At 35.5% G+C, this 12,067-nt stretch overlaps 1 protein-coding gene across 17 annotated transcripts in view; it reads right to left on the bottom strand.

The window, feature by feature from the left end:
* KIDINS220 (kinase D interacting substrate 220) overlaps positions 1–12,067 on the bottom strand; it is a 105,568-nt gene that overhangs the window by 31,655 nt on the left and 61,846 nt on the right. For all 17 annotated transcript variants that reach the window (XM_007195667.2, XM_057558768.1, XM_057558780.1 and 14 more), the window contains exon 23: positions 767–945. In XM_007195667.2, the coding sequence (XP_007195729.2) occupies positions 767–945 (179 nt within the window). The remainder of the gene's footprint in view (positions 1–766; positions 946–12,067) is intronic.

Here is a 12,067-nt window from a genome sequence, read left to right as displayed (position 1 = left end):
TGACTCATAAAGTTTTGTTAATTTTTAATAATTCAAACTTGTGTAGTAAATATAACGTTAGCTAAGATTGTGGGTTTGCAAACTATATGTCTCATCCACCTCTGAACAAGAACAATAAACAATTCCATAGTCACAAAATACACCTCTGACAACAGCCTTATAACAGGTATCTAAAGAAAGAATGCAGGAGTATAAGGCTCTCTCTTCATAATTCCTGGAAAATGCAAAGGTGGGTCAGGAGCACCTGCATCACACAGAAGATAGTATGTTCCAACAGAGGTTCTGTGTGTGTTCACGTGCATATAGCGGTGCCTCAAGAACAACTTAAGTTTCTCCAAACTCCTCATGTCACTGTCCGCAAGTTCTAGTCCACAGATTTCAGTTAAAATTTTAAAAGTGATATAGATTTTCTTACCCCTCTGGATAGAGATCCCTATTAAAGACAGAAGACTGGTGACAGATAAATTACAATGGACTGACATCTTAAAGTGGTGACTGTACCGTTAAAAGGAACCTGATTCCAGAGAAGGTTCAGCTGTGTAGGCTGGGAAACATAAAAAGGTCAATTTAACAAACAGCATTTTCCTAGCATTCCCAAAAGATGTCAGACTGCCGGTCCTCGGTTTCATTAATTCTCCTGTGTAGTGCTTGGTTCACTATTTCTCGGTGTTTCATGGAGCAGGAGAAACTTATACAGCTAAGTTAGAAATAGGAAAAGTTTTCAGTACTTCAGAGAGGAAAAATTAAATTTATTACTAATACCCACCTGCAATTATTTCCCGTAGTTTGGGGTCTAGATTTACAGTGCATGGCAAAAAGGTTTTTACATCTCGAGCCACAAGAACTGGGGTCCTTGAAGACAAAAACACTTCAAAATTTCTTATATCTCCATCTATTTCCAGGAGTGGCTCAACATCTTTAGTTGTTGGAATATTCTTTGATATTCTTCAAATAAGAAACAAACAAAAATGGTCATTAATGTCACTATTAGGCAAATTCTGCATGTAACTTAAAATCTGTTATTTATAAAAATAACACATTATACACCTTGCTCTCATAATTTTTTTTAAAAAAAGAAAAGAACGAAACAAGTGGTACAGTTACAAAATTACTAAGGTAACAAGTGTGAGGTCAGAATTACATTGCCCTAATGAAAGGCAGGATTGGGGCTAGGAAAACAGAGAAAGGAAAGTAACATATTCTAGGTATGTCACATGTTAATGATCACCTCTCAGTGAAGACTAAATGAGTTACCATTTTACACACGTGAGCAGTAGCCTCAGACAGATTACACAGTCTGCCTAAGCCACACAACTAAGAGAATCTGACTGGCTCTAAAATCCATGCTCATTATAAAATACCATGGTTCTTGCCTTTGCAAAGAAAAGAAGAAATAAAGAATAATTTCTAAATAAATTACATGAACTAGAAAAAAGCACAGATTTTTCCTTTTTTAAAAAAGGTTCTATTTTCTATTATAAAAGTAATCTGTGCTTACTATATAAGCATATATATAAGGCAAAGAAATACAGAAAAACAGAAAGGGGAAAAAAACCACATCATTTTACCAACCAGACACGATAACTATCAATTACCGTGTCACTTAGTCTATTTTTCATTATGCATAACTTTTAACCTAGTTGAATTTATATATGTAAATAATTTTGTATCAGGCAGAGGTCTTAAATGTAAAAACAAGTGACATTCATTAAAAAATACTTAGTAAACACTTCTATGTTGAACTACATGAAACTGCCATTTTTATAGGTCAGAACGGTCAAATATTGACAATTCCATAGGGTTCAACCTACTACATGCCAGGCCATGTGCCAATCTGAGGCAGTGAGTAAAAGTACATCCCAGAGAGATAAAGGAATGGGAAGTATGAAGGAGCTTAAAAGACAAGGAAGTAGATGACAAATCTGGATATAACCCAAATGCCCACTAACAAGGAAAAGATAAATAACTTGTGGTATAGCCATATAACGGAATACTACTTAGCAATAAAAAGGAATGGACTTATTTATATATGCAACATGGATAAATCTCATAGTAAATTATGTTGAGTGAAAGAATATAGCAAATAAAGAATACATAGTTGTATTTTTTTCATTTATATAAAACTAGAAAATGTAAACCAACCTATAGTGACAGAAAAAGGATAAAGGTTCCCTGTGAAGTCAGGGATGTGGGGAAGAGAAACGACAGGGAGAGACTTCAAAGGAATGGGAGGGGACTTTAGGAAGTGATATGTCTGCTCTCCTGACGGCGGCGACAATTTGGTGGGGATGCGTGTGTGTGTGTATATATATTTAAACTTCAGGAATTGTACAATTTAAATATGGCAGGTTATTGTATGTCAATTATATCTCATAAAGCTGTTTTAGAATCACTGTAAATCTGAAGATGTCTTCAAAACACTCAATTCCCAATTAGTCAAGAATATTAACTGTGAGATTATACTGAGTCTAGCTTCAGAGAAGCAGTAAGATTTTCATGCCCTTCAAAAAAGTGAAGTGGAATCTTACTCTAATACTAGTTATAGTTACGTTATTTCTCTGGGACTAGCACTTGACTACTCAGGCCCACTACTTGGCTAGTAGCCATTTATTAGAAGCCATCTAAAAGAAAATCCAGAGAACAAAATTAGCAAACAAGAAAAGAACAGGGTGCTGGTGAGAAAATAAGGATAGCAATTTTGTCTTAATGAATTTCAGGAAGTCCCTTTTATGGACTCATGCACACGTGCACAAAACAAAAAGCCCTCTGAAATGGGATTACTTCTTAATAAATTAAACTGGCTTTCAAACTGATTATTAAATATATTTAAAATGAAATGGAAAACTTGAAGAATGGTTTCACAGAATCATCTGCAGAAGTGGCCAAAATACCAGAGCTTAAACAGTTAAAAAGGTAGTTCATCTATTTCAGGAGTTTAACATAAAAGACTAAGAAGAGAAGCTAGAAAGATTTAGATGAAAACACACAGCTGACAAGTCACATGAAACAAATTAACTGGATTTTAACGCCAGCTCTGCTTAAGCTTGAATGTGGACAGTGTTCTCGATACGATGAACAATACTGCTGTTCACAAGCCAACAGTCTGCGGCTGGTTTCCAGATTGAAGTCTCTATTCTAACCTTTTGAGCTCAATACATTAAACTCTTCTACTGAAAGAGATATTTATGTAAATGATAATCTTTTGGCAGTAGGCCACCAAAATCATATGTGCCTTTATTTTTCAGATATTTTTCCAAAGGTTAGTATTTAGAGAATTTAAGCAACTTCACTTTTCAATTAAGAGTGAATTTAAATTTCCAGTATTATGAATCATGTGAATTAAAGTTGCCAGCAGTTAAATGGCCCACAGAAGGCATTATAAAACCTCAGGCATCAGTGATCTCCCAGTAAGTTTAAATGCAATCTCCTTCTATGCTACCAATCTAGCAGTACTTGTTAATGCCAACATCAATGTAAGTTAAAAGCATTTTGATTATAAATGACAGCAGTTTATAGAAAGTCCCTATTAATTCCTTGGCAGAAATTACATAAGCCATTCACATCACTTCCATTCAAAATAAGGTTTTAAATTACATAGAAAAAATTCCATTTTAAATCAAAATATAAATAGGTTCTAAGAGCATAATTTATGAAGGCATATTTACCTTACTTTGTCTAAAAGTAGCTGCCCAATAATGTCATTATTTAGTCGTAAGAGATTAAAAATTAAGATAAATTTTCTTTAAAAATTTAAAAAGGGAAAACTTTTAACTGCCTCAGAATTGAATTACTTTGAAACAATTTAACTTCCAGTAGACTCTCAAATACTTTCTATCAGTGAGTATCCATTTGTTAAATACTCTCTATGCACAGAACACTTGGAGATTCTGGAAGATAGATGGAACACACAGAAAACAGCCACTCAGCATTGTAGCCAAAGGGTGAGAAACAAAAGATAAAATGAAATCCATTGTTAAGTCCATTACTATCTGTGGACAAAAACCCTAGACAACTTTGGAGCTAACCACACTCTCCCCTTCCGTCTTAACCAGGTTAATTCCTACTCATCCTTTGTCTCTCAGCTCAGCTCCCCCGCTTCAGGGAAGTCTTCCGTGAAATCACATTGCATTCCTCTATTACAAACCCTCATAATAGCACATATGCTTTCTTACATACACATGTCACAATTAGAATGTTACATTATTCAGTAGTGGAATTATTTTATTAATGTCTACCTCCCCCCACTACACTGTAAATTCCATTAAAGCTAAGAACAAGTTTGGTTTTGTTCACCACTGTATCTCCAGTGCTTAGCGCAGAATGCTGTCATATGACTTTTGCTTAATAAATATTTGTAGAGTGAACAAACTACACAAAAAAGTATCGTTCCCAAAGAACTCTATTCTTTTAAAATAATTTTCACTTTAATTACCCTTTCTGATACTGAAAAACAACCTTGTGCTTGGGAAAGAGTACACTGATCCATTTCAGTTAATTTTTGTACACGGTGTGAAATAAGGGTCCAACTTCATTCTTTTGCATGTGGAAATCTAGTTGTTCCAGCACCATTTCTTGTAGAGACTATTCTTTCCCCCACTGAATGGACTTGGCACCCTTATTAAAGCTTAACTGGCCATAGATGTATGGGTTTATTTCCTGACTCTCAACTCTATTCCACTGGTTTATATGTCTGTCCTTATGTCAGTGCCACAGTGTTTTGCTTACTATAGCTTTGTAGTTTGTTTTTTTTAACATCTTTATTGGAGTATAACTGCTTTACAATGGTGTGTTAGTTTCTGCTTTATAACAAAGTGAATCAGCTATACACATACATATATCCCCATATCTCCTCCCTCTTGCGTCTCCCTCCCACCCTCCCTATCCCACCCCTCTAGGTGGTCACAAAGCACCGAGCTGATCTCCCCGTGCTATGCGGCTGCTTCCCACTAGCTATCTATTTTACACTTGGTGGTATACATAATTCCATGCCACTCTCTCACTTCGTCCCACCTTACCCTTCCCCCTCCCCATGTCCTCAAGTCCATTCTCTACCTCTGCGCCTTTATTCCTGTCCTGCCCCTAGGTTCTTCAGAACCATATTTTATTTTATTTATTTATTTTTAGATTCCATATATATGTGTTAGCATATGGTATTTGTTTTTCTCTTTCCGTAGTAAGTTTTAAAATTGAGAAAGAGTTCTCCAACTTTATTCTTTTTCAAGATTGTTTTGGCTATTTGGGGTCTCTTGCAATTTCATATGAATTTGAGGATCAGGTTTCTGTTTCTGCAAAAAAAGGCTACTGGAATTTATAAAGGGATTGCACTGAATCTGTAGGTCACTTTGGGTAATACCGACAATATTTAGTCTTCCTACCCATGAACATAGGATATCTTTCCATTTATTTAGAACTTCTTTAATTTACCAATGTTTTGTAGTTTTCAGTGTACAATTCTTTACCTCATTGGTTAAATTTATTCCTGGATATTTTATTCTTTTAGGCACTATAGTAAATCGAAGTACTTTCTTAATTTCCTTTCAGATTGTTCACTGCAGGTGTATAGAAACTCAACTGATTTTTGTGTTAATCTGTACCCTGAAACGTTGAATTTATCAGCTCTAGTAGCTTTCTTGTGAAATTCTTTGGGATTTTCTACATACAGCATCATGGAATTTGCGATTAAAGATAGTTTCACTTCCTCATTTCCAAATGGATCCACTTATTTATGTTTCTTGTCTAACTGTACTAGCTAGAACTTCCAGTATAATGTTGAATAGCCGTGGTGAAAGCAGGTGACTTAGTCAACTCAGACTGCTGTAACAGAATACCATAGCCTGGTGGCTTAAACAACATTTATTTCTCACAGCTCTTAGAGTCTGAAAGTCTGCGATCAGGGCGCCAGCACGGGCAGGTTCTGATGAGAACCCTGTCTCTGATTTGCAGTTAGCTCTCTGATTCTTTTTATAAGGACACCAATCCCATCATAAGGACTCAGCCCTCATGACCTCATCTAAACCTACTTACCTCCCAAAAGTTCCACCTCTGAGTGCCATCACATTGGGGGGTAGGTTTTCAACATATGAATTTTGCAGGGGACACATTCAGCCCACAGCAGCAGGCATCCTTATCTTGTTCCTGTCTTTAGGGGGAAAGCCTGCAATCTTTCACCATCGAGAATGTTAGCAGTGCGTTTTTCCATAAATGCCCTTTACCACATTAAGTAAACTCCCTTCTACTCCTAGTTTTCTAACAGTTTATCACGAAAGTGTGTTGCATTTTGTCAGATGCCTTTTGTGTATCTATTGAGTAGTCTGCAATCCTTTTTATTTTTGTAAGGTGGGTGGTAACATCCATATTTCTGATTTTAGTTAATTCTGTCTTTTTTTTCTTCTGTCAATCTAGTGAAAGGTTTGTCAATTTTGTTGATCTTTGCAAAGAGCTTTGGTTTCATCAATTCTCACTACTGTTATTTTATTCTCTATTTATTTCCACTCTAATCATTATTATTTCCTTCCTTTTGCTAGATTTGAAATCTGTAAAATTTGCTCCTCTTTTTCTAGTTTCTCAAGGTTAAAGTTAGGCTATTAATACAAGATTTTTCTCCGTTTTAAATATAAGTATTTATAGCTATAAATTTTCCTGTGTGCTGCCTTTGCTGCATCCCATAAGTTTTAATCACCCCTAAAAAGTACCTTGAAGGAATTCCCTGGTGGTCCAGTGGTTAAGACTCTGCGCTTTCACTGCTGAGGGCATGTGTTCAATCACTGGTCAGGGGAACTAAGATCCACATGGCCCAGCCAAAAAAAGAAAAAAGTACCTTGAAAATGATTCCATGCGTCACCTTTCATATTGTGTTGGAGAGAACGTTAGCATAGAGGGTCAGAAAAATAGACACTTTCCTTGCTATAGCTAAAGTAACAGAATTACTTTATTACTTCTGTTACTAAAGTAATTAAAAGCTAAAACTGTCCATATGCAGAAGGTTGTGCTGAGTGCAAAGCAACATTCAATGGAGCAAAGAACTTGTTGCAGAGAAAACAAAGAGGCATCTCCACGTGGTGGTCAGAGCTGATTTTCAAGACAACAGTGCGCACACTGTCAGGTTTGCTCACTCTTTAAAGTCACAAAAGTAATGTTGCATTTTATAGGCATCCTATTCAGTAAGCACACTAGGAAACAACAAACAAAGCACTTGTACGTGTGGCACACTGGGTATGTAATCATGCCAACCTTCAGGCTTGCTCATTTGTTTCTGATGTCTGATATTTGATATGTGTGACTTGTATGCTCAAGGGTGATCTAATTAGGGTTGGTAACTACTGCAAACTATAAAAATACTTGTCCAGGTTGCCACAGGGATCACTGGCAGAGCTAAACAATGTTACTCTTTTACTTACTAGAAGAGCTTACTCTACATTTTTAAAAAACTATTTCCCATTGAGGGTGTTCATTTCCAAGGAGATCTATTTGGCAAAAACGTGAGGACCCAAGATTACTTTTTTTTCACTAATGGAGGAAACATGTAGGCCTGTAATTTAATGGATAAAAGAGTGTTCAATATGCAAACTCAGTAGACTACCATTAGACACACAATTTGTATATCTGTAGCTGGGCTTCAGCTGAGCTTCACCTGGGTAGCACAAGGTGTAACTTTGGTGGTAGAAGTAATAGGAGGAAAATTTTATGACCACAAAAATCTCATTCTTGTTAAAAAAAAAAAAAAAAAAGGCGCTGAATCATTTTGACACAAAGGCATTTACACTCAAAGAGAAATGAGGTTGTTCAATTGACTAGGAAACAAATGTAGTATAATCAAAGTCTGAGAGGGACAAAAATCCCCCTCTGAAGCTGTTATATAAACTTACTGCATATTTAAATGTTAGATGCTTCCCATTAAATTCAGTTTTAATAAAGGCAGTGATTTCTAGGAATACAATGCCTGCATGAAATGCAACTTAGCTGTATTCTGAAACAAAAAGCAGAGTGTTTACTGCAATGACTTTCCTTAGATCCAGACTTGATGATCTCAGATTCCTTAGAATAAGGCTGTAATGTTTGACAATTAAAATTAAAAGCAATGAGACTTTTTTAAGGCATAAAAATGTATTTAAAGGCTGGGTCACTTGTTAACTGTGTGTGATCTGGGACAAGTCACTTAACTCTCTAGACTCCAGCTTCCTTATTTCAAAGGGGCTGAGGCAGATTTCTAAAACCCTATCTATGGCCCTCCAGATGCTTCCCACGCCCCTGCCATGTGGGGAGATGCTCTTCCTCTCAAAGTGATGAAGGAAAGCTCTGGCCTACGCACAGATGTCCCTTCCACGTCCGAGCTCCCTTGATTTGTGGTGCAAACACGAGACACGTAAGCATAATTTTACTGGCTGTAAGATTGTAATTTTGGTAACTACAGGGATGAGAAAGGATCAACAGGGAAGGTAAAACATGAAAGCCCAAAGAAGTTAACTAAGAAAGTATCTGCTTAGGCTCAACTATAATACTGGTAAGGCACTGCCTTCATTCATGTGTATTATGTAAAATGTTCTGAGTGAGGTATCCCTTTCTTATATAAAATCTAATAGAAAGGATATCTAAATGCTGTAAAGAATTGAAAGGAAAATTTTTTTTAAAAACCAGTATTTGTTGAATACCTACTGCTTGCCATTCTTTGAGCCAGATGTTTTATCTGGTTTATCTAATTTCCCAACGTTCCATGAGGTGTTATTTCAGTTTTTAAAATGAGGAACCTGAGGCTCAGAGAGGAGAAGCAACTGGCCTGACATGGCCCGGCTGCAAGGGGCAGAGCTGGAGCCTGCGTCTGCCAGATTCACAACCCCGTACCCTGCTCCCTGCGCTGGTTCAAACCGAGTGCCACAGACATGGCTCATGATTCTTAAATTAATGATTTACCTGTTTTTAACTCCTTAAAATATAATAAAATAGAATGCTGTCACATATTAAATTTTAACACACTGAAGAAGACCAACATATAAGCCTGTGTTAGCAAGTTATCCTGGTTTTTTGTTTCAATTTTTTTGCAGACTTTGAAATAAAGTTTCTCCTCCATCTTCATGTATATATTCAAATTCCTTCATTGTTTTAAAATCCAGACCAGCACTTTTCCGTTAAAATTACGCAAGCAAGTACACTACTCCACCCTACGTGCCTGAGCACAGAGTGCCAAAGCTAGTTAGAAAATCTCAGTAATAATTCATGACATGACCCGGGTGACAGGACCTAGTCACAGAAGCAGCACCCAACACTTCGACTATTAAAAAAAAGATGTGAGCAACTGTAAAATTATATTAGTGATTCACCTAAGAAACAAAATCCCCAATTAAACTTTCAAGTTTCTGAATCAGATTAATTGAAAATATCCCACCATTGCAAAGCAAGTTTAAAAGTTGGTTAACATTTGCATCTACTCATGATTTAGAATTTTCTTGATATTACATTACCAAAACTAAGTATAGAAACAAACAGATGCTTGATCCAACATCGGACTGCAACAATCATCCACACGTTCTAATTTTAATATTCTTCAGAACAGCTCATCTTCCTAACTGAATTTATCAGGAAGTGTTATAATTTGAATCAATTAATTTATATTCATTCTGCTTTATTTATTGGGTTTCTACGTAAGATTGAATTTGCAACAAGGTTTCCACCAGGGGGGAAAAAGCCTGAAAAACCATGTGCTATAGCATGATGCCTACCCCATTATTCCCATGCAGGTGGTCAGATGATAGCAATTCAGATGACAAAACAGTAATTTCAAGCTAAGGTAACAGAGAAAACTTCAGTAAAGAGGTTAAGAGAGGCAAAACATTTCACAACAGACAATATGAAAATAGTTATCTCTCATTAAAAAAGCAAAGCCCTAGTTTTTATATCAAGAGTTTATATGATGATATGACATTTTAAAATATTCTGACAAAAGTAAATAAGATCCAGTTTTCATAGCTGTTTGCGGAACACTAATAACATCGTGAGGTGCTAGCAAGCAATAAGAGATGTTCATGTTATTGTTGCCTTTAAGAAATCTTAAAAAGTGTTACACTAATCATATACAGGGCGCAAATGTTTTGCAGTAAAACTCTGAATAACAAGCAGGGGATGGAGGCTCTGAACTCAGAGTCTGCCTAAAAATATGCCCAAGATTAAAGCAAAACTTTTATTATACGAGTTATCTTAAAGGTTTAACGTTTAATCAGTAAGGAACCCAAGATCTACAATGTTTAGGATTTAGTATTTTAATATATAAACATAAATTTGTAAGCAGATCAATTTAAAAAAACTCCTTGTTCTTCATATCCCTTTGCCCAATAGTAACTTTAAAAGAATTTTAGGAGAAAAAAATACTACACTAAACTTAATAAAAACTATACCATACGATCAGATAACCATTCATTTGTTTATGATCATGATTCTCAGTGCTCACAAAAGTCCTGTGAAGCCATTCTTTAAATAATAGGAATGAAAGTTGAACCTTAGACAGTTTAAAATGTTCATTAAACTCGGTGTTTTTCTTGTTTTTCTGCCATGGAAAAGGGAAAGCAAAACGCATTCACTCTTTATTTCTTGGCCGACCGTGCTAACAATGTTTCTGGTGAAATACTCCCCCCTCGTGGACTTTTTGGACATTGCAAACAGAGGTCATGTGCCTCGTGGTTTTACATAAGCATTTCACCATTACCTTAGCACTTCAATTAGCTGGCATTTTTATTATACATTTCTTTTGCTTATTCTCAAATTTTGAAGAGTCTTAAAAGTATTTTGATTTGAAATTCTGAAATCACAAACCTCTGTTAAAAAAAATAATTTCAGGGAAAATACTGATCTCTACCTGATCTCTAATGGTGTATTTAATTTTTTTGACAAATTTGAATCCTTCAAAAATCGTATTTGTTTTTTAATGTAAATATGCATAATATTCTTACTGTATTATAAAATAAACTATAAACCTACATAGGTAATGATATTTTTTACTTTACATATTAAAACATATTTTAGAAAAACTGATTTTTTAATACTGTTTTCAAATAGTCTTAGTTAATATATTTTAGTTTTTCATGTTAAAGTTAGAAACACACACTTTGAAACATTTAAAATTCCTTCTTTGTTCTATATTAGTATAAAATACTGAAAATGGCATTATGAGCTTAAATGAGAAAATATTTAAAAAGTCAATTTTATCCTATTGAAAACAAAAGAAAAGCTATTGAAAACGCTATCAAGAAAAAAACTACAGACACTTAGCGTACATAAAAATGGTATAAAGGCTTAAACACACAGATGTACCAGCTGTTTAAGTGCTAAATATCACAACTGCTTTTTTTTTTTTTTTCAGTTTTCCGTACAAAACCTACTGCAGTTAGTAGACACAATCAGAACTGAATGAAGCACTGATTTGGGGTTTTACATAAGTTGGTAAGAAGTTTGCATTTTTTTAATGGAAAAGATAAATTCCATCCTCTAAAAAAATGTGGATTTGCTATAACATTCCCATTGATACACAATAAATGATTCTAAATATTCACTTGAAAATGAATAAATTATATCTGGAAATAATAAAATTAGTTCTGCATTTCTAATATCTCAGACCCACTGCCTAGCTCTGTAGTCACAGACAGCCTCCTGGCTTCCAGAAATGGGCTGGGGAAGCTCCAACAGCTACGGCCGTGTGACCTTAGGTAATGCCCACTCTCTCTGCCTCCCAGAGTTACGAGTATTAAATGAAATAATCTAGGCAAATCCAATGTGTGGCATATATTGAGGGCTCAAGTAATACTAGTTACTGCTTTTATTAGCATGTGCCGGCAGGTAATAAACTCTATAAACATTCGGTTAATGAATGAACACAATCAAAATGTTTAGCATAACAAAAACGGAGTCCAGCTAAGTCAAAGGGCCTTTTTAAACAATACTAACAACAGCCTGTAAATAGAAACTGAAGTGGGAGGAACCTGTCTAAAAGTGTGCCCATAGGAAGCAACACCAAACCGGGGCATTCATAAAACCATTACGAATGTAAGAAAAATTCCAAATGCAGCTGAACTCACCGTTACAG

The sequence above is a fragment of the Balaenoptera acutorostrata genome, chromosome 12, assembly GCF_949987535.1.
Source record: "Balaenoptera acutorostrata chromosome 12, mBalAcu1.1, whole genome shotgun sequence".
NCBI classification, from domain to species: domain Eukaryota; kingdom Metazoa; phylum Chordata; class Mammalia; order Artiodactyla; family Balaenopteridae; genus Balaenoptera; species Balaenoptera acutorostrata.
This window is presented reverse-complemented; position numbering and strand designations above follow the sequence as displayed.